The following is a 23,119-nucleotide window of genomic DNA, read 5'->3' as shown; positions in this document are numbered from 1 at the left end:
CTTCTCTTTCCCCTTCTAGAGACAGCAATCTGATAGATTATATGTGCACAATTATGTTAAACATATTTCCATATTAGTCATGTAAAAGAAGAATCCAAACAAAAGAGAAAAAATCTCAAAAAAATGAATTTTAAAAAGTGAAAATAGCATTCTTTAATCTTCATTCAGATTCCATAGTTCTTTCTCTGGATGCGGATGGCATTTTCCATCACAAATCTTTTAGAATTCTCTACAATCACAGTTTTGCTGACATTATCAATGGCTCATGAATACTTAGTCCAGAGTGATTAAAATGGCTTTAATTAAGATATCTTAACAGAAGGACTACCTCTCTCCAGGGGAGAGGGACCCTGAATCATGGCAAGGCAGGGTCTTATATGTACTTTGAAAGACTTGTTCCCTCCACTTTGTGTTGGGGTCACAATCTAATTGTACAATCATCTCCATACATTTTCTCTACCCTGCTCAAATGGTAGGGGGGAACAGTAACTTTCTTGAACAAGTGAAAAAGACCATAACTGAGACCCCTGTTCAAACCCCTAGTTGAAAAGTGATTTCTTTTGTCTGTCTCCTTCCTGTAAACAGGCTGGCATCCTTCTGGTTTCCACAAAGACAGGCATCCTGGCTTTTATAATGTATTATTCTCACAAGACATCTGTGAGATCCTGGCAATATCCACTCAAACTTGTGGAAACCAAATACTTGATTCCTTCCCACAGCTCAGAAGAGCTTATTCTGTCATAGGTGATCATCACAATGTGGCTGTTGCTGTCCTGTAAGTCCAGCTTTTTCTGAAATCTGCCTGCTCATCTTTTCTTGTTTTCTTATAGAAACAAAACATTTGTTTATAACAGCTTGTTCAGTCATTCCTTGATCCCCAATTACATGTTAAAACAATTTTTAAACTTTTTTTAAGTTTTGAGTTCCAAATTCTATCCCTCCTCTCCATTTTTTCCTCCCTCCCTGCTATATATATGTACAGTTTTGTAAAACATTCCCATATTATTTTGTACAAGAAGACTCAAATAAAAGAAAAGGAATGAAAGAAAATGAAAAATATCTTGCTTCAGTCTGTATTCAAACTAAATCAGTTCTTTCTCTGGAGAAAAATAGTATGTTTTATACTATATCATAGTATGCTTTGGAGTTGTCTTAGATCATTGTATTGCTGAGAATAGTTAAGTCAAATACAATTCAAACAATATTGCTGTTACTGTGTACAATGTTCTCCTGGTTCTTTTTTGCTTCACTTTGTATCAGTTCATCTAAGTCCAGGTTATTCTGAAATCATCCTGCTTATCATTTCTTATAGCACAATAATATCCCATTATAATCATATAACACAATTTGTTTAGCCATTCCCAATTGACTGGCATCCCTTCCATTTCCAATTTTTAGTCAACACAAAAAAGAGTTGCTCTAAATATTTTTGTACAAATAGATTCTTACCCCTTTTATTTATTTATTTACTTTTTGCGAGGCAACGGGTTAAGTGGCTTGCCCAAGGCCACACAGCTAGGTAATTATTAAGTGTCTAAGAAAGGATTTGAACTCAGGTACTCCTGACTCCAGGCCCAGTGCTCTATCCAGTGTGCCACCTAGCCACCCCCTTTGCTCCTTTTTAAAATATCTTTGGAACATAAACCTAGTATTGCTGGATCAAAGGAGTTTTATAACCTTTGGACATAGCTCCAAATTGCTTTACAGAATGGTTGGACCAGTTCACAACTCCACCAACAATGTCCCAGTTCCCCCCCCCATCCCCTCCAACATCCAACATTTTTCCTTGCCATTTTAGCCAATCTGATAGTTGTCAGTACCTCAGGGCTCTCTGAAGATAATATATGTAGCTTTTTGCCTTGTGGAGTTGCTTTGAGAATGCAATTATTTTGTCATTTTCATTCATAAATTTGAAAATGAAATAATTGAGTGAAGAGGTTTGCAAATTTTAGCAAGTTCTTCCAATTTCTCCATCATCCCATAATCTGTCACCAGTGCTTTTAATTTTTTTTTAAACCATCTCTGGAATATGTCCCTTCTCCTACACTCTCACTCCTACACCTTTATCACCTCTAGATGGAGGTTTCCTGCGTAGATTCTTCTTCTTTTTTACATTTTGTTTATTTATGGAAGGCAATGGGGTTAAGCGACTTGCCCAAGGTCACACAGCTCAGAATTAACAGTCCCTCCACAGCTGCCCCCTAGCTTAGACTCGATTCCTGAGTTTTCTCTCATCTGATCTATTCTCTATATTCAAATACTCGTCCGGATCTGTGATCTCATGGATTCGAATGTTTTTTCCTAGCAATGCCTAAGGCAACCCCGGCCTCCCACAAGTTTCTTCTACAACAGAAGGCGCCTGGCACCGACGTTTGAGGCGCCGCACTCTCCAGGGCAGATTTTCCAGAGAAGAGGCCCCGCCCACGTGCCACGCTATTGGTCCGCGGGTGAGGCGACTGCGCACATACGGGGCCGGGCCTTGGAGTCGGGAGAGAGCTAGGGCGTGACGGAATCGAGGCCGCCTGAGGGCGGGGCGGCACGCGGCGCAGGCGCACTGCCCCCCCCCCCCCCCCCCCCGCTCGGCTCCCCGCCCCGGCGGCCGTTGGAAAATGGCGACTGTGACGGAGCTCAAAGCAGGTAGCGGAGGAGCGGCGGCCGCCGGGCCTGCGAGCAGGGCTGGGCCGGGGATGGCCGGGCGCGGGAGGGTGGGGCCCGGGCTGGGCGGGCTCCGGGACGCCGCCCCGCCAGGGTTTAACAATTTGATTTTTCCGGTGTTTTTTTTTTTGCTCCCCGGTAGATGGCGGGTCCCCCGTGACCGGGGCTTTGTTTTATTTTGCTACTTGCGTGTCTTGAGCGTTTGCCTCGGCTCGGCTCGTGGGAGCGGCCTGATAATTGATGATTGATTATCGGGCGGCCTGATGCGTCTCCCTCCAGTCACGTGACGCAAAGATGCGGCCCAGTTGGCCTGGAAACGCACCAGGGCCAAAGCCGCAGCGCCCGCGGGAGCCCGCCAGCCCCGGGGGAGGGCTGTGGATCCCAAAGGGCCTGTTTTTTCATTTTTTTTATTTGAGGCAGTGGGGTTAAGTGACTTGCCCGAGGCCACACAAATTAAGTGTCTGAGACTGGATTTGAACTCAGGCCCTCCTGACTTCCCACCTTGACATTTCTTAAACCCCTAAACCTTGTTCGGAGACTCCCTCAGCATCCGATTTAGAATGCTCACCCCCCCCAAACCTCTTCTGACTGTATTGCAGGCTGCCAACCTTCCCTCCTCTGCCCCCCTTCACCGCACTGCCTGCTCCTTCCCTCCTCCCTCAATCCCCCCCAACATATCCACCATTGTGGGGTTATTTCGGAGTGGGGTCCTGCGGGGGACATCCATGGGGCAGGAATCTGCAGATCATTCAGCTCCATGAGTCCATGGTAGCTTTATAATTATAATTACAAATATATATATAATATAAATATATATTGCATATGACATATACAAATTATATAAATGTATAATTATATAGCTAACTATAGTAACAGCTATAATCTATAGCTATTATAATAATAGCTAGCTTTTCTATAGCACCTTACAAGTTTTCAGATAGTTCAAGATGTCCCAGCTAAAACTCCACCTTCAATGCTTCCTTGATCCTTCTTAGTTGTAGTGCCTTCCCTGAGTTGGTTATTTTCTCTTTATTAGCTTATGTAGCCCAGATAGATAACTAATATATAGTTGCTTGTCCTATTATAAGTTGAATACCTTGAGAGGAAGATGCTCGTGTTTTTATCTTTTCATCTTTTGTCTTTGTATCCACAGAGTTTAATAGGGTTTGGCATATAATAAACTCTAAATAAATGTTTATCAACTATTTTAAAGTGCAATCTTAAGCTAGCAATCTTTAATAATTTAAATGGTAACAGTTTTTTTTTCCTAAACTCCATTTTATTGAATTCAATCTTCTACACTAACTTGTGAGTTAAGCTGAGGCTTACAGAGATTCAGGGAAGACCCCAGAGTCACTTGTCTAATCCACAAGCATTCTATCTGTCTGCCAGACTTTGCTTTGGCGCTTTTTTTTTTTTTTTTAGGTTTTTGCAAGACAAATGGGGTTAAGTGGCTTGACCCAGACCACACAGCTAGGTAATTATTAAGTGTCTGAGTCCGGATTTGAATTCAGGTACTACTGACTCCAGGACTGGTGCTCTATCCACTGTACCACCTAGCCACCCCCAGACCTTGTTTTAAATGGCTCAATTTGAATTTTGGTTTCTTGACTCCCAGCTCCAGTATTTTACTGACTGAATTACTTAGCTGCAAGGCCCATGAGAAGTTAAGGGATTTGTTCTTGACCATAGAGCTTGTGTGTACCAGAAGCAGAATTTAAATTCAGGGTGGGCCCCTAGGTGGTTATGGATAGAGCCATAGGCTTTGGAGTCAGGAGACCCTTATCCTTAGATACTCAATCAGATTTTGTGACATGGGCTAGTCATTTTTTTTAGGTTTTTTTTTTGGCAAGGCAAATGGGGTTAAGTGGCTTGCCCAAGGCCACACAGCTAGGTAATTATTAAGTGTCTGAGGCCAGATTTGAACCCAGGTACTCCTGACTCCAGGGCCGGTGCTTTATCCACTGTGCCACCTAGCCGTCCCGGGGCTAGTCATTGTTAACCGTAATTTTCTTAGGCTGAAAATGATAATAGAAAGTTAACTTTAATCATGAAGTTTTATTCTCTAGAATCTCACAGAACCCATAGGTGGATGGTATCATTAAAGATACCAACCAAGAATTTAATGAGGAAACAATATTTATAGAAATTTCACAAAGGATCGTATAATTTTTGTGGCTAACCAATCAGACTACACATTAGAACATAAAAGTTTCATTGATTACTTTATGATTCTCTAATCCATCCATTGGATCTATTCCATGACAGAACTGATAAAACTCCAATTAGCAGCAGGTCTACTATCTCCTCTTCTGACTTGATCTTTCTGTTATCAGATATAATATAGACATATAAAACATTCTCCCTTTCCAAATGTCATAAGTATAAGAATTTATTCAGTCTCTTATGGGGATAACCAGGCCAGTTTCCTTCCTTCTCAGGATGGTCTTTACTTTCTTGACTCCCAGCTCAATTGTTCTTACAACTATGAAAGGCCAAACTTTTCAGATGCAATTAGAAGGCAACTAGGCTGCTTCACAAAGGTTGAGGCTGCCTTCAGATTTCTAACTGGAGAGAAAGATCTTGTGGAGGGCAGAGGCCAACATTCACACCTACAAATCTCAATTAGAGGCTGATAAAACAGTTTTTGATCAGAAATGTAGAATTAAAGAGTATCAGACATCACTTGAACCTGTTTGCCTCAGTTCCTCAGCTGTAAAATTAGCTGGAGGAGGGAATGGCAGATCACTCTTAAAAAAAAAAGAAAGAAAAAAAAACCCCAAAAGGCAACAAGAAGAATCAGACACAACTGAAAAAGACAGAAAAACAACAAAACTAGTGATTCCAGGGGGTGAGGTGTTGCAGTGGCAGGAGGACCTATGTTCAAATTTGATCTCAGCTACTTGATCCTTACTAGCTTGTGATTTTGGGCAAGTCACTTAGCTCCATTGTCTTGCAAAAAACAAAAACATTGATTTTATAGTAATATGGGGAGAGATTCAGGAGACCTGAGTTTTTATCTAAGTTCTTCTGTGAAGTGCTTTTGTGACCCCCTAGATTCTAACTTACACCTCCCTAGGCTTTGGCTTAAAGATATCTCTTATTCCCTTCTAGTTCTTAGATTTCATAAATTTAGGATTTGGTCTCTTTCGCTAAGGTAGCAGTTATCTAAAAGAAACCTATCTTGCATTTTTTTTTTCAGCAAATCAGTGATGACTAAATGGCATTCTATATGAAACAATTGAAAGAAATAAATGGGTACTCTGTAAATACTTGTTAACTAATAATTGCCTAGGCTACTGGGGTTGCAGCTTTACATATACCAATACATATACATATACAAATATTTGAGGGATTTAACATTGTGTAGAAAAGACCATTAAAATTTTAATTACACTGCTTCAGTAATCATAATGAATTTTTGGATTTGTCAAACTTACATCCTGCTATTCCAGCTTCTTCAGTCCCAAATGTTTTGCTTGTTAGCTAAAGTAGAAATCAAAAAAAGGTTTCTTAGAGTTGAGTTACCTCTGGAAAATAACAGCTTAAAAAGAGTAGTGAGAACTGGATTTCTGGGTTTATGGTATGTTTAAACAGTTAACCTGCTATGTAGATGGAAATGTGGAAGTGGGCTAGTATTGAATCTAGAGGTCAATGAAGCAACCCCAAGACTAAATCTGAAGCCATCATTCATTGCTTTGTTAGTAGTGCTTTAAAATTAATTTTCTTTGGTCTATGTCCCAAGTCGCTAGATAACATGATAAATGATTCCATTTGCAATTCTTGCATTAAAATGTTATGTCTTATTTAATAGTTTTAAAGGATACTTTGGAAAAAAGGGGTGTATTGGGACACTTAAGAGCAAAGATGAGAGCTGAAGTTTTTAATGCACTAGATGATCAAAGTGAAAGACCTCCACCCCTGTCTCATGAAAATCTCCTAATTAATGAATTAATTCGGGAGTATTTGGAATTCAACAAATATAAGTATTCGGCCTCTGTCCTTACAGCTGGTAAGTTCTGATGTTAAATGAATCATCATTTTTTTTCTGATTTTTTTTAAGAAGGTAATTTAGCTTGATGATCCAATTTTATGAACAAAAACAATATTTGATAATGAGATACTTAATATACTTGTCAAGATACTTGACACTTGACATAATCCATTCATTTCTTTCCAAGGCCTAACCAAAATCTTATTAAGTTCCCATCTTGCTAGAAAACAATTTGATAAATGAAAGTATTCTTTTAAAAAATTATTTTTAACATTCTTTTTAAACTTTGAGTTACAAATTCTCTCCCTCCTTCCCACCCCTGAGAAGGCAAGCAATTCAATTTCAGTTAGACTTGCAAAACATTTCCATATTAACCATATGGCCAAAAAAAAAAAAGCAAAAGAAAACTAGACAATTGTATTTCTGTGCTTGGTTCAACAATTTTCTCTGGTGGTGGATCATTGCTTTGATCAGAGTAGTCAAGTCTTTCACAGTGATCATTGTTACATTACTGTTAATGTACACAATGTTCTTTTGGTTCTTGCTTCACTTTTTTTTTTTTTTTGCAAGTCAGTGGGTTTAAGTGAGTTGCCCAAGTCACCCAGCTAGGTAATTATTAAGTGTCTGAGGTCTGATTTGAACTCAGGTCCTCCTGTCATCATTGCCGGTGCTCTATCCATTGCACCACCTAGCGGCCCTCTTGCTTCATTACTGAAATGAAGAGCACTTAGTACATGCATATGTCCTTTTTGTTGACTAGTCAAATTCTTGGTTTTTAATCTCAGGAGAAGTCTTGTGATAATTAGGTATATTATAAATCAGTATAGGAAACTTAAATCACTTTTTCAGTTTTCCTGTTATGGGTATAGTTTTCAGGCTCTCAAATAGAGCCAGAGTTCCCTATCAGGATTAACTGACTTGATAATATAAAACCTTAAAGATGGAAACATTATTAGAATATACTCAACATTAATTTTTCAAAGCTATTTTTAGTACAGATCCTACAAAAGTAGAGTATCTCTTAAATTTTTCACCCAAAGACCACCCTTTGAAAAGTTATTAGTAAATTTTTGTATCACAATATTTTTAAGGCCAAGTCTGAAATGTTTTGTAAACTTTTTAGTTGAAAAAAATCCACATGAAAAAATTACAGATTATTGAAATATAGTCCAAATCATTAAAAAAAATTTTTTTAAACTTCTGAAAGTTTTTTTTATTTTTATTTTTTTAGATTTTTGCAAGGCAATGGGGTTAAGTGGCTTGCCCAAGGCCACACAGCTAGGTAATTATTAGGTGTCTGAGGCCGGCTTTGAACTCAGGTACTCCTGACTCCAGGGCCTGTGCTCTCTCCACTTTACCACCTAGTCACCCCCCATTTTGAAATTTCTAATGTGTAATTTAAAATTAGACCCAGACATTTCTTTTACACTGTTAAATAGATAATATAATTTGGAGCTCTTATACATTACATTTAATTTTTCCATTAATGTTTTAGCTTGCTAAAAATAAGATTTCTAAAGCTCTGTCAAGTAAAAACAACATGACTGTCCTCTCCTTTGAGAGATCAGTCAGAATGAAGCAAAATTTTTAATGAGAAAAGCCCCAACACAAAATGCATCATTTCCAGAGGAGGGAGGATATACTATTACATATTCTGTGATTATTTCTACCTATATTTAGACATTAGATTACCTTGATCATTTAGATTTTAATATTGGTTCTTCTAAGCTAGTGAAGGAATTAAATAAAAGGCTAAAACATTAAAGGAGCTTAATGATCTTGACAAACAGCTAGGTAATACCATGAATAGAGAGCCAGGCCTGGAGTCAGGAAGACCCAAGTTCAAATTTGAACTCAAACACTACTGTATGACTCCTGGGTAAGTCACTTAACCCTATTTGCCTCAGTTTCCTTATCTGTAAAATAAACTGGAATAGGAAATTAGTAAAGCACTCCAGTATCTTTACTCAGAAGGACAAGTCAGACAAAACACAACAATGAGCTTGAAGTTGAATTAAGGCTTAGGTTTAATGACTTCTACATGGTTATGGTTCAAGGCCATTCATCACCTTAGAATATTAGTTTTCAAAGATTAAAGGGTATATGCCTATTGGGACAAGGGGAAGGACTTTGTCAGTCTTTACTGAATCTGTTCCTTACTAGAATAGTCATTTTCCCTGATAGAATGGGCTTTGGGAGCCATTTTTTTCCCCTATTCATTTTTTCAACTCTATGGTGTTGGTAAGGTTTTTCCTCTGTACATATTCTAAGAGGGGGAAAAAAACATGTAGAAATGTCAGTAAAGTTATATAATCATAAAGTTTAGCTGTGTTTTATATGTGTCTTTTAAAAATATTTTTGAAAGAATACCAATTAGCATCCAGATCTTATTTCTTATCTCTTCTGTTGACTATTCTCTTAGAAAATACTATCTCATGATATAGAGCATTTACTTCCATAACTTTTATAAAACATGAAAATGCAACTTTTTGCAGAATATTATTTGTGTTTTATGGTACCTGAGGATTTCATAAAACCCTCATCTTGTTTTTTTCAGAATCTGGTCAACCAGTAATGCCTTTGGAGAGACAATTTCTCATTAAGGAATTAAATATATATGAAGACTCGAATGCAAAAACAGTGTAAGAAGTAATTTTTTAAGCTTTTCTTTTCTTTTTTGTTTTCTTCATATCTGTATAGGCAAACAGTTTCCTAATGTTTATTTCAGTTAGCAGAAGTTAGTTTGCAAACCATGGTTTGTAAAGTGGACAATTTTGGGCTCTTGTGGCAGACCAGATTTTCTTGAAAGGCAACCTGCAAATAATTTCTTAGGCCTGCTCCAGTAAACCCTTGCTGAAATTCTTGTGGTCATTCAGGGGTTGCTTAGAGAAAAGCTCTCTGAGTTCAGAGATTGCTTTATTGGCTCTATCCTCCTACAGTAGTTACCTAGCTTAGTTTTTGGCACATGATAGGCATAAAGTAAATATTTGTAGAATGAATGAAGAATGTTTTGGGAAACATTGTAAATTACCAAATGTCTTTTTTTCTGCACTGGAAATAACCCTTTGATTAAGTCTTGTTCATTCATACATTTTTTTTTTTAGATTTTTGCAAGGCAAATGGGGTTAAGTGGCTTGCCCAAGGCCACACAGCTAGAATTGTTAAGTGAGATCGGATTTGAACCCAGGTACTCCTGACTCCATGGCCGGTGCTTTATCCACTGCCACTGCACCACCTAGCCGCCCCCATTCATACATTTTCAGGGAATTTTCTTAGCCAGTCTTCAAAGAATTCATGTGTCAGGTAGATGAGGCTTTAAAAGTTCAGTACCATTTAATTATTTAATGACTAATGGCATAAGACTGTGGTATTTTACTTTATTGCTTAGCTGTTGTTACTGACTTCTCTCAGATACAGTACTTTATCCTTGCTTTTTAAAAAACATTTTTCTGTTTTTATTTTAGTTGTTTCATATTGGATAGAATTTTCTAGGCTATACTTTTTAGCTTAGAAGTAAGATAAAGTAGGTACAATATAATTTTAATTAATTAAAAGTCTTACATTTGTTTTTTATAATTTAAGCCTAGAATTATTTTTAAAATTAAAACTGCTTTGTGTGATGTCTAAGATAATAGGTATTTCAAGAATTTATCTAGGAGGTTATGTTTAATAAAAGGTGAAAACTTTGAATGCTTTTTTCCTAGTCTGTTGTCTAGCTTTTAAAATGTGTAGCATAGCTTTACCAACTTCTTTTGTGTGTATAGCATATTGAAGATACATTAAAGAGGCATATTTTGGGGCAGCTGGGTGGCGCAGTGGATAAAGCACCGGCCATGGAGTCAGGAGTACCTGGGTTCAAATCCGGTCTCAGACAATTACCTAGCTGTGTGGCCTTGGGCAAGCCACTTAGCTCCATTTGCCTTGCAAAAACCTAAAAAAATAAAATAAAGAGGCATATTTTATTTAATATTTATGATGACCCTCTTTTCATAAGAAATACCAAGCATATAATATAATAGAATCTTGAAAGGTTATTACCTTGAATTAACAACATATAACTAAAATATAGCCATTTATGATATTTAGTTTTTAAAGCAAAAATAAGCAAAAAATTAATAATTTTAAAGTTGAGTTGCTTTTTTTAGTATATCAAGTTAGGCAAAAAACATTTTCAGACTTATGTGAAAAAAATTTGAGATAATTTTTTTAATTTCCCCAAACTAGCTTAAATCATTTTTCCTTTTGAGTCAGCTAATTAATTATGGCATCATATAATCAGAGCTAGAAGGGACTTTGAAAGTAATCTGGTACAGGACTTCTTAACTTTTGTGTGATGTAGGTGGCCCAGTGGATAGAGTACCTGCCCTGGAGTCAGGAGTACTTGAATTCAAATCTGGCCTCAGACACTTAATAATTGCTTAGCCAGTGTGACCTTGGGCTCATCATTTAATCCCATTGTCTTAAATTAAAAAAAAAAACTTTTGTGTGTTATGAACCTCTTTGGTAGTCTAGTGAAAAACCAATTCGCCTGTGCTTGGAATAAGGTTTTAAAAATTTTAAACTACAAAGGATAATGATTATATTGAAATACAATTATTAGAATTTTTTTTTTAAATTCATGAATTCCAGATTAACAAACTAATCTAGTACAACCTCCCTCATTTTATAGATGAGAAAACCGAGATGCAGAAGATAAAGTTACTTGCCCAAGGTTATACGTTAATAAATTGCAGAGCTGGTATTTGAACCCAAGTTCTGTTTCTCTTAATGTTTTTAATCTCTCTGTGGTCAAATGGGTTATTATGATAGCATAATTTAATGTTTTAAAAAAAACAGAGCCAATAGTTAAAATAATGAAGAGGAAGTTGTCTTTTGCCCTGTATGTTAAAACTGAATCTTTTTCTTTGTTTTGGAAATATTTTTGAATTGGACTCTTGAAATTTTGATGTACTACACTGAAAATAAGTGTATCCCACTGTACTGATGCTGAAGTTTTGGAGTTAGTACTTTACATGAGTAATACAGCTGATTTAAGAATTGCAATTTAAAAATTTATTAGATGTAGTTCCTGCATTAAAAACTATAGAATGACAGAATTAGTGCAGAATTCAGAGATCATTGAACTATGGATTTAGAACTGAAAGTAGGCCCTATTTGCTGTATAGGCAATTCATTCTTTTTAATGGTGAGAAAATGGACTTGTTCAAGATCATATAGGTAGTAAGAAGCAAAGCCAGGATTCAAATTTGGTTCCTTTGCTTCAGATCCAGGTATTCATTCTACTATACGTGTGTGTTTCTGTTTGTGTGTGTGTGTGTGTGTGTGTGTGTGTATAGCTGCCTCTTGTCAGACCTCTTGTCAGATCATGAAAACCCAATACAGCAGTGTCATAAAACTCAAAAAGAAACTAAACCATGCAGAAGGACCCCTTTGGGTCATATTGATTTAGTTTTAAAATGTGATGTGTTCTCCATTTTATTTTTTGTTTTGATAAATTTATCTTTTTAATTTCATTACATTTTAGTTTCTTTTTAATCGGGTCTAAGCCATCCTAGAGTGTGTTATGGGCCACATACAGCTTGGGATCTATATATCCCCAACAAGTGGTTATTTAACCTTGGAAGAACTCAGCTGATTTGGATAAAGCCTTAACTGATAATATAGCCCATTGTAATTTTACTTATCTCTAATTGTTAGGAAAACATTTTCTCATGTGAACTAAAATCTCCCTGTAACATATCTAGTTAGTCCTATTTCTGTTCTTTGAGGCCAAAAATGATAAGTTTAATCTTTCTTCCATTAATCTTTGAACAAATTTAAGACAGTTAAAATGTTTTTGGCAAGCCCTCTCAGACTAAACAGCCTGAGTTACTTCAGTCCTATATATGGCATTGTTTTAAGTCCCTCTACCATCCTGGTTGCCCTCCTTTAAATATTCCTGTTTGTCAGTGTTCTTCTAAAATATTGTATTACAAATGTGGTTTTCTTTGCTCTAGACATTTCACTTCTGGAATATTACCTAAAATTGCATTGATTTCTTTATTCCACTGTTGACTTATTTTGTACTTGCAGTTCTTTTCACATGATACATTCTAGCTGTTTCTCATGTATTCTATACTTTTGCAATGAATTTTTATTTTATTTTATTTTTTTCAAAAGATTTTATTTTGAGTTGGTATTCTCCATCGCAGATAGCCCAAAATTGTTTCTGATTGTTGCATTGATGGAATGAGCAAGTCCATCAAGGATGATGATCACCCCCCCTGTTGCTGTTAGGTTGTGCAGTGTTTTTCTGGTTCTGCTCATCTTGCTCAACATCAGTTCATGCAAATCCTTCCATGCTTCCCTGAATTCCTATCCCTCCTGGTTTCTTTTTTTGTTTGTTTAATATAACTTTATTTATACATTACTATAGTATTCTTGTTCAAGAATAAACATAATACCCCCTCCCCCCACAAAAATATAGAACCTCATGAGAAATAAAGTAAAAGAAAGAGAAAAAAATGTGTTTTAGTTTGTGTTCTGATACCATCAGCTCTGTCTTAGGTGGATCACATTCTTTATCATAAGTCCATCACAGAAGTTACTTCCATATTTTTCCAAAGTTGCTATTGCTGATTGTAATTCCTTCCATCCATTCCTCCCCACTTACCATATGTTATATTCTCTCTCTCCTTTCACTCTGTCCCTCTTCTAAAATGTGCTGTAGGGTAGCTGAGTGGCGCAGTGTACAGAGCACCAGACTTGGGGCCAAGAGACCCCAAGCCCATATACCACCCCAGAGACCAAGAAACCACCTGGCCCTGTGGTCCTGGACAGGCTACTCAATCCCAGCACCTTGCAAAAAGTAAAAAAGAAAATGTGTTATATCTGACTATTCTCTCCTATGATCTCCCTCTCCTCTATCATCCACACCCCCCCTCCCCCGTCCCCCTTCTCTCTTTTTAACTTTAGATGTCTATATTGAGTGTGTATGCTGTTTCCTCTCTGAGCTATTTATGATGAGAGTAAAGGTTCCCTCATTCCCTCTTGCCTTCCCCCCTTCCATATCATTGCAAAAGCTCATTGCAAAAAAAAAACTTTTATATGAAATATCTTAGCCTATTCCGCCTCTCCTTTCTCTTACTCCCAGTACATTTCCCTTTTAGCCATTGACTCCATTTTTACAATATATTATATCTTCAAATTCAGCTCTCTCCTTTGTTTCATCTATAAAAACTCCTAAGCTCTTTCTACCTGCTCTATGAAATGAGAAGGTTCATATAAGTATTATCAATATCATCTTTCCATGCAGGAATACATGCAGTTCATCAAGTCCCTCATAATTTATCCTTCTACCACTCTCTATGCTTCACCTGAGTCCTGTACTTGAAGGTCAAATTTTCTGTTTAGCTCTGGTCCTTTCAACAGGAACATTTGAAAGTCCCCGGTTCCCTTGAAAGTTCATCTTTTACCTTGGAAGAGGATGTTCAGTTTTGCTGGGTAGTTGATTCTCAGGTTCAATACAAGCTCTTTTGCCTTCCATAATATTATATTCCAGGCCCTATGAGCCCTTAATATAATTGCTACTAAGTCCTGTGTGATCCTGACTGCAGCTCCATGATGTTTGAATTGTGTCCTTCTAGCTGCTTGTAATATTTTCTCTTTGACTTGGGAGTTCTGGAACTTGGCTATGATATTCCTGGGGGTTCTTGTTTTTGGATCTCTTTCTGGGGGAGATTGGTGGATTCTCTCAATTTCTATTTTGCCCTCTGCTTCTAGGATATTGGCAGTTTTCTTGTAGGAATTCTTTAAAAATGAGATTAAGGCTCTTTTCCTGATCATGACTTTAAGGTATCCAAGTACAATAATTTTTAAATTATCTTTACTGAATCTGTTTTCCAGATTGGTTGTTAGGAATACCTGAGTTCAAATGCGGCCTCAAATATTTAACTCCAGGGCTGATGCTCTATCCACTGCGCCACCTAGCTACCCCCTAGCAATGGATTTTTTAAATCAAGGTTTAGAACTTTACATTTATCCCACTTAAATTTTTTCTTATTTCAATCTTTAGGGCTTTTTGGATCATTTTTATCTTAGGAGTAATAGAGAATTACTAGAATTTAAGTAGGGGAAAAGCAAAAACCTGTGGTTTTAGGAATATGACTTTTGCAGGTGTGTGGAACTTAAATTGGAGAGGGCTGAGATTTGAAACTGGGAGACCAATTATGAAGCCTTTGCAATAGTTCTGGTTAGAGATCTCAAATGGTTTGTAATAAAATGGTGGCTGTGTGAGTAGAGAGAAGGAGATACATATGAGAGATGATGTTTAGAGTAAAATTGACAAGACCTGACAAGTGCTTGTATGTATGAGTTGAGAGTAAGTGAGGACTCCTGAATTGGTAAATCTGGTTGCCCAGAGAGGCATGTTAGTACCCTTGACTATAACAGGGAAATTTTGAAAGAGGTGATTGGAGCTGTATGGCCTTGGGCAAGCCATTTAACCCCATTTGCCTTGCAAAAAACCTAAAAACAAAAAAACAAAACAAAAAAAAGAGGTGGTTGGGAGTTTGGGAATTTGAGTTGTTTTGAACTTGGTTAGTTTGAGATGGCTACAGGATATCCTGTTTTAAATGTCCAAAGGCAGTTGGTAATAATGGAATTGGAATTTAGAGTAGAGACTAGGACTACATAGATCTAGGAATCATTAAGTAGAGATGATAAACCCATGAGAACTAATGAGCCCACTAAGAGAACATAAAAGGGCCCAAGATAAAAACTTTGTTGTGTACTCTGTTAAGGGTTATGTTATAGTTGATGAACTGGCAAAGGAGATCAAGAAGGAAAAGTTATACAGGAAGGATAAAGAAGGAAGCACAGTTATCACAAGAGTCCAGAAAAAAGAATATCAAGAAGAAGGGAATTCTAGGCATGGATTCAAGTTCAGATTTTGGCATTTAGTTGTATGACCTTGAATTGATCACTCATCTCCAGGAATCCTTTGTTTCTTTATCTTTAACATGAAGAAATTGAATTTTTTAAGTGGTACCTTCAAGTCCTTATGTATTTGTTGGATAACATGTTTTATCTAAGTTTGAAAGTATGTGGCAAAATGGTATTAGTTATCTTGGATTTAAAAGAAATATTACCAGTTGATATTTATGTCAGGAAAAAATGTTTTATAAGATTTATATGCCCCCCTAAAATTACCTATTTCAAAATGAATATTTCTTCTCATTTTAATGCTTTTAACTGTTGCTTTTATTTTATTTTCTCTTTACCATAGACCTCTTTTATATGGAATTATATCTCATTTCTTACATGCGAATAAAGATGGAATCCAAACCACTTTCATGAAAGGATCTTCACTGCAGCTTCCAAGATGAATTTTGACAGGCAGCCTAATTCAAAAAATTGTGTAAGTTCTATTTAATTTTGTACCAAATATTGTTGCATTTTGTTATTAATTTGTTCCTAGCTCCAAAATGCTATGCTGAGAGAATCCTAGAGACAAAATGACCACGAACAAAATTCTGATATTTAAATTGTATTTCATTCCATAAATAAGAGTCCCTGATGAAAGCTTTGTTGCAGACTGAATTCTAGAACACTCCAGAAAATCACAGTTTTAAAGGTGAAAGTGTGGCCAAAAAACCTCACCCAGAAAAAAAAGTCTCTTGCAACTACCTGACTAGTGCTATCTAGCCTCTGCTTGAAAACATTCAAATGGGGAGTTGGGAGGGGACAAGGAGAAAAACAAGTAATCCCTTGTGTCTCAGGACAGCCCATTTCACTTATGGATGACATTTTACCTGTCAGGCCTAAATTTGCCTCTGCAATTTCCAGACATCATTCTATCCTCTGGTACTGAACAGAGAAAGTCACATCCCTTTTTCATGCCAGTCTTTCAGATCCTTAAAGATAACTATTAAATTTCCCCATTTTCTTTTTTTTTCCCCTTTATTTTATTCCCCCCCCCCCCCAATTACATGCAAAGATAGTTTTCAATCTTCATTCTTTTGTGAGCTTTGGAGTTTCACATTTTTCTACCAATCCTCCACCTCCTTCTCCCCTCCCCATGACAAAGAACAATCTGATATAAGTTGTACATGTACAATCATGTTTAACATATTTCCATATTAGTCCTGTTGTGAAAAAAGAATTAGAACTAAGGGCGAAAAACCATAAGAAAGAAAAAATATAAAAAAAATTTTAAAAAGTGAACATTCTGCATTTAGATTCCATAGGGTTTTTTTTTTTTCCAGAATGTGGATAGCATTTTTCCATATCAGGTTTCTCAGGATTGTCCTTGATCACTAACTCGCTTCTTTATTCCTGGAAGCTAAATCTGTCTTCATGTGACCCAAGATTGAAGTAGCTATTTTTAACTGTTACAGCACTGCCATATCTCCTTGAACAGACTTTTGGGAAAAGAATATATTTTATCATAGAGAAATTTTTCAGTTTTAAGAGCAAGTTCAATTGTATGAGCCTTTTCCCCTTTTTTTGATGACTTCTGGAACTATTTATTATTTTACATATACTTCATATCAATTAACAAAATCTTAACTATGTAAATAAAAGATATGTAAGCAATCAATTTAGGTTTTCTTTCCCTTTGAATGAGATAGGAAGTTGGAATTAGAAGAAGATTTTTTAGAATTCCTCTAAAGCCCCTAGGCTGTTTCGTTTTTAGGGTGGACTGCCATTTAAATATTCCTTTTCCATTCTGTAATTGGGATTTTTTTTAACATGTATAAGATTTTACATTTATCATATTGAATTTAAAAGATTTAGGCCCAGGTTTTGAATCTGTCAAGATTTTTTTTTCGATCCTGGTTGTCACTTATTCTCATCTAGCTATCCTTCCTAATTCTGTGTCATCTGAAAGTTTGATGAGCATGCCATTATGCCTTTAGGCAAGTCATTAGTGACAGGCACAGATTTCTGGAACACTCCATTGGAGTTCTGCCAGATTGACACTGAATCAATTAAGAATTACTATTCTTTTGTATCTGTCTACTTTCTAAGTTGTAAATCTAGAGCTCACATCTTTTGATCTTTGATCTTTCCATAAGAAGACTATGAGCTATTTCATCATATGTTTTGTTCAGATCTAGTTAAACTATGCAATATTTTCTGAACTGCTTTATTAAACTAATAAACACTATCACAAAAGAAATAAGATTAGTCTTGCATGGTTTATTCTTGATAAACCTATATGACTTTTTTTAACGAAGCCTTCCTTTTCTGGTTGTTCACTAGCTATCTTTTAATACAGAAAGTTATTTTCTTAGGAACTAATAGGAAGAAGCTTTTTGGCATTAATAACTCTCTGTCCCCACCATATAAAAAAATAAGGTAAGAAAATGTTAACTAAGTAAATATGGATAGACTACTCTTTTCAGAGGATATAGGTGGGATGTAAATCCTTTGCATATGTAGGATAAGTTGTAACAGATCTAATTTGGTAGAGCATTTATTGATAATTTGTTCCCATTTCATTCCATAGCTTTCCCTTTTTCAGTGATCTTTTAATTTTTCTAATGGGGGGAAAATTCTTAATTAGATGTGTCTATCTTTCACACTTTCTTAATATCATGATGCTTCTGATTATATCCAGCCAAGGAAAGCTACTCATCTCCCTTTTAAATGTTATGCCCCCAAACTGGGGCTAGGTAGTAGAAGAAAATTGAATCCATGAATGGCTTAGAGCAATTGAATATTCACAATCTCAGCTAGGTTTCTTATACTGCTTTACAAGACTTCAAGTGGACATTTAGGTAAGTTATCATTACCATTTGAGTTTTCATAGATTAACATAACTTACTGATTTTGTTAATATTTACACTAATGGTAATTCACATTTAAATATGCCTAAACTAAGAACCACCTTGATTAACTTTGAGATCTCTGAGTCATTTTCCTATGAAGATTGTAGTGGGTTTTTAAGAAAAACATTTTTTTGAGAAATTTTTTTTTGTTATCAAATATACCTGAAGAGATTATCCTTAATGTTTTTGATATAGAATCCATTTTGTTAATTATATATATATGTATATATATATATCACTATGAAGAGAATTGGTATTAGTATACTATTTCTTAAGTCCAGTACTGATTTATAAAGAAAGGGTACTCCTCATAGATTTAGAACTAGAAAGGATTTCAGGAATCATCTAGTCTAACCCCCCCCCCCCCTTATTTTATAGATGATGGTAATATTTGACAACTAGAGTATTTAAAAGACTTGCCTATTTTCACCCAGAAAGCAGTCAGAATTTGAATCTAGGTCCTCTGACTCCAAATCTTCGTCCTTTGTGTTATCCCATATTGCCTTTGATCTGCTGTTCGTTCCAGGTCCCTACTTTTATTGATTAAGCTTTTGAAGGTTTGTTATTTATAGAACATTGGTTATATTTTCTTCCAAAGTATCATAGACATCAGAGGGTAAAATATAATTCAAATTATAATTTGCTTCTTCATCAGAGATGCTTCTTTCTAAGAAACTATGACCTTTTTTGTATGAATACTTGAAAAGTATGTGATTTTCTTTCCTCTCTCACCACCTCTAAAAGCATGATTTACCAATATAACTTTATGATCTTCATTCTGTTTTTGAAAGAATTACATATCTAATTTAGTAGATTGAATTGAATAATGAATGTAATGTCACTAATATAAATTATACCATCATAGCCTCTATGCAACCTCACCTTCTAGAACTTTATATATCTTTTTCAAAAGGAGGCTTGATATCACTGTTTCAAAATACATAATGAAGCTCACTAGGGGAACTGGGTCTCTAAACCTGTAGCTTCCATGATATGTGGAAAATACATTGGGCTGTGAGCAGAGATCTAGATTGTGGAACTACTGACCCATGCTTTTTGGTAAGAGGAGAAATAGGAATGGGGGAGAATAAGAAGAGAGTTGTATGGTTTTTTTTTTTAGTTTTTTTTCGCAAGGCAAACGGGGTTAAGTGGCTTGCCCAAGGCCACACAGCTAGGTAATTATTAAGTGTCTGAGACCGGATTTGAACCCGGGTACTCCTGACTCCAAGGCCGGTGCTTTATCCACTATGCCACCTAGCGTCCCGTATGTTTGTTTTTCTTAGGCCAAGTTGTCACCTCTCTTAAAATAACAGAACTGAACCAGATTATCTCTAAGCACTATTCCAGCTTTATGAGTATTCCATTGTTTAATAAAGAAACCTAAAGAACCCTCCTCTCCATTATGCCAATTCAAGGGCAAAGAGAACCTGTTCACTATTTTATGTACATTTTATTTACTGTAAGATTTTGTTGGCATGAAGTATCTAAAAGATAATAATTTGTTCCAGGAGTTGGAAATTTCAGCAAGTTATATAAAGGGACCCATACAGTTGAGCTTGCTATGAAAATGGAAAAATTCCTATATGATAAATTAAACCCTTTTATATAAGTCTGTTCTAAGTTTATATTTATGTCTGTTAATTTTTCCTCATCCTCCCACCAAAATTGTCTACTTCTTATTTATTCAGTTAGTGCCCTTATTTTATTCTATTACTTAAAACCCATTACTTTCCAAGCTGTCTTTCAGTATAATTATACTTAACCTACATCTCTGCAGTCTTAATCAACTTCTATTAGTCCATCCTTACATTTTAGCACTATTTTTTTAGTTGTTTTTTTTTTTTTTTGCAAGGCAAATGGAGTTAAGTGGCTTGTCCAAGGCCACACAGCTAGGTAATTAAGTGTCTGAGACCGGATTTGAACCCGGGTACTCCTGACTCCAAGGCCGGTGCTTTATCCACTACGCCACCTAGCCGCCCCACATTTTACCACTATTAAACTGTTTATACTTTACATTTCTTTGTCATAAGAGAAAATTAGCAGAATTGGATAAAATATTCATTACTGCACTAATAATCTTTTTAAATTTCTAAGGCATAATTGTCATATATTCTATATATTTTACTAAAACTTATGAAAATTCCAGTTGAATATATGAAGTCATTTTTAGAATAATAGTATGAAAACTACCAAGTAAATTCTTTTCCTACCACAAGAGGGTACTCTGGAAGCATAAATTTTTAATACAAGCAGAATCTCTTTTTTAGTAAGAAACCAGCTTCAGAGAACACGGATTAAAAATGTCATCCAGAAAACATCTCTATTTCTTTAACACAATGTAAAGTGATTTCAGTTTTCTTTTTATAGATTTGTTTCCCAAATATAGTCTATCTTAAAATGAGTAGTTTAAGGGGTGGCTAGGTGGCGTAGTGGATAAAGCACCGGCCTTGGAGTCAGGAGTACCTGGGTTCAAATCCGGTCTCAGACACTTAATAATTACCTAGCTGTGTGGCCTTGGGCAAGCCACTTAACCCCGTTTGCCTTCCGAAAAAAAAAACACCTAAATAAAATGAGTAGTTTAAAATTGTTATTATGTAAATTGTTACTACTCTTAAATAGTATGTGGAAAAATTTTGTTAAGGTGTAATTACCAATAGGAGGATACAAATCCTTTTCTTTTTGTGCCAAACTTGACAGAATTCTTATTCTTAAAAACTTGAAAAGGTCTGTGATTTCTTTTGTGTGGATACTCACTCTGCTAATACTAACCATGACTCCTTGCTTTCATTGGTTATTTATGATTTATTTGTTCCAGCCACAAATTCATCTCCTAATGTCCAGCCTTCTGATAATAAATCTTTTTGAATTTAACCAGACTGACCTCAGACCCCAGACCCTTTCAGTTAGTGATACAAACTCATAGCCTTCAAGAATCCATATGATGAGTTGTGGTATCAGTAAAATTTACTTAGAGTTCATTTGCCAGTTTTGATTCTGTATAAATAGTAATTCTGTATGTATTTTAAATTTCAGATGATCATTTAGAAAAGTGGAGGACAGCATGCACTACTAATAGAGAAGATCATGTTTCTCAAGATGTGAAGAAATTATATAGTTTCATTTGGTGCAAATATACATCTTTAATTTCCTTATGGATAGATTAAATTGCTATTTATTGTCATGATATAACAGTATATAAATAATGTAATTGCTTGAAACATTTAGTTTTCTTATGTTTTTCTGTATATGTGAATAAAGGTTAACTGTCATCTAACTTATTGAATTTGACTTGAGGAAGATAAGCATATTCTTTTTAGGCAATATTTTAGGAGACTCCAAACTAATGGAAAGTGAAAATGCTCTCATTTATCATAAAAGTCCCCTCTTTGCCTTTCTTGTCCCTTCTGAAAAGCAAGACTGAACATAGCTGTGTGTTTTTCAGTATACTTGTTTCACTGTATTTCCTCTTCCCACTAAAATTATGTAAGAAAACAAAACTGCTTCAAAATACCTACATTTACATAAACAGGGAACTAAAAAGGCAAAAATAATAAAAGTAATCAGTAATTTGTCTATAAGCTGATTTTCTAAAAGGCTGTTTTTTCAGCTTTTGACAGTTTTTTAAATTTCTTTAGAAGCTGAGTTTTTAATTATTCGGCAATCTCTTAGAAAAAGTATATTTTTGTTAGAAGGGTTAATTTAGAGGTTGGGTAAAAAACTGGCTCTTTAAATTTTCATTAAGTAAAACAAAGAACTCTTTTTGAAACATGAACATGTGAAATTGCAGGCATGAAGGGACAGGCTTTGGGTTAAAGTACTGGAATGTGTCTACCTGTTAAAAAGATGATCTTGTTTAGCTTTCATATAGTTCTCAAAGAAGATTCCTTCAGTTGAAAAACTTGGTACTGATTTTAATATTTGATGATAATAGATAATGTTTAGTATTTGGGGATTAACCTGATCATAAGTGTTACTAGAATGCAAAAAACTTTAAATCCATAATCTTATAAATCATCAGATTTTAATTAGACCAATCTAGTGTATAGTTAAGAATCTAAGTATAACTGATTGAATAAAACCATATAATGGTATAAGAGAACCAGTTACTATTTTTAAATGAAATTGGTATTATGTAATTTGAGTTCCATTATATTATATGTGGAAGTATAAATGTCTGGATTCTTCCCAGATTAATTTCAGTTTTCAAGAATGTTGGCAATGAATACTGAATTTACCTCAGGAATTGCAATCATGTAGAACCAGATACAGTCAAAATCCAGTACTGTAATTTTGGATACATATGTCAACCCCCCCATCAAAATGAAAGCTAAATAAAATGTGTCACTTATAGATGTGTTTTTTCAATGTAATGTTTTGCAACAATTTTTATACTAAAATGATTTTGATAATTTAAGTGTATCTTTCAATAAATGAGGTTAAAGCACTTTCTGGTCTTTTGTGTAGCCTTTGTTTTATTTATTTTTTTAGGTTTTTTTTTTTTTTAATTTGCAAAGCAAACGGGGTTAAGTGGCTTGCCCAAGGCCACACAGCTAGGTAATTAATAAGTTTCTGAGACCGGATTTGAACCCAGGTACTCCTGACTCCAGGGCCGGTGCTTTATCCACTTCACCACCTAGCCACCCCAAGCATTGGTAGT

The 23,119-nt window shown here is 35.6% G+C and overlaps 1 protein-coding gene across 2 annotated transcripts; it reads left to right on the top strand.

The window, feature by feature from the left end:
• The first annotated feature begins 2,569 nt into the window (after nt 1-2,569).
• Nucleotides 2,570-22,906, top strand: CEP20 (centrosomal protein 20). Of its 2 annotated transcripts, XM_074196487.1 has the most exons (5): nt 2,570-2,637; nt 6,470-6,667; nt 9,207-9,291; nt 15,915-16,046; nt 21,496-22,906. In XM_074196487.1, exons 1-4 carry the CDS (start codon nt 2,610-2,612, stop codon nt 16,012-16,014), a joined length of 411 nt encoding a protein of 136 aa, XP_074052588.1. In that variant the 5' UTR covers nt 2,570-2,609; the 3' UTR covers nt 16,015-16,046; nt 21,496-22,906. The 2 variants fall into 2 exon arrangements, with proteins under 2 accessions (XP_074052588.1, XP_074052589.1); XM_074196488.1 differs by lacking the exons at nt 15,915-16,046; nt 21,496-22,906 and having other exon boundaries at nt 9,207-9,295.
• The last annotated feature ends 213 nt before the right edge of the window (nt 22,907-23,119 follow it).

Source organism: Macrotis lagotis, chromosome 8 (assembly GCF_037893015.1).
Source record: "Macrotis lagotis isolate mMagLag1 chromosome 8, bilby.v1.9.chrom.fasta, whole genome shotgun sequence".
Taxonomy (NCBI): domain Eukaryota; kingdom Metazoa; phylum Chordata; class Mammalia; order Peramelemorphia; family Peramelidae; genus Macrotis; species Macrotis lagotis.
Note: the sequence above shows the minus strand (reverse complement) of the source record. Positions and strands in the feature narration are given on the sequence as shown.

Excerpts from the sequence above, each read along its gene's own strand:
- CEP20 (XM_074196487.1), top strand. The coding sequence starts at position 2,610 with ATGGCGACTGTGACGGAGCTCAAAGCAG. Across the intron at positions 6,668-9,206 it reads GGCCTCTGTCCTTACAGCTG|AATCTGGTCAACCAGTAATG; the intron begins GTAAGTTCTGAT and ends TGTTTTTTTCAG. Across the intron at positions 9,292-15,914 it reads GACTCGAATGCAAAAACAGT|ACCTCTTTTATATGGAATTA; the intron begins GTAAGAAGTAAT and ends TCTTTACCATAG.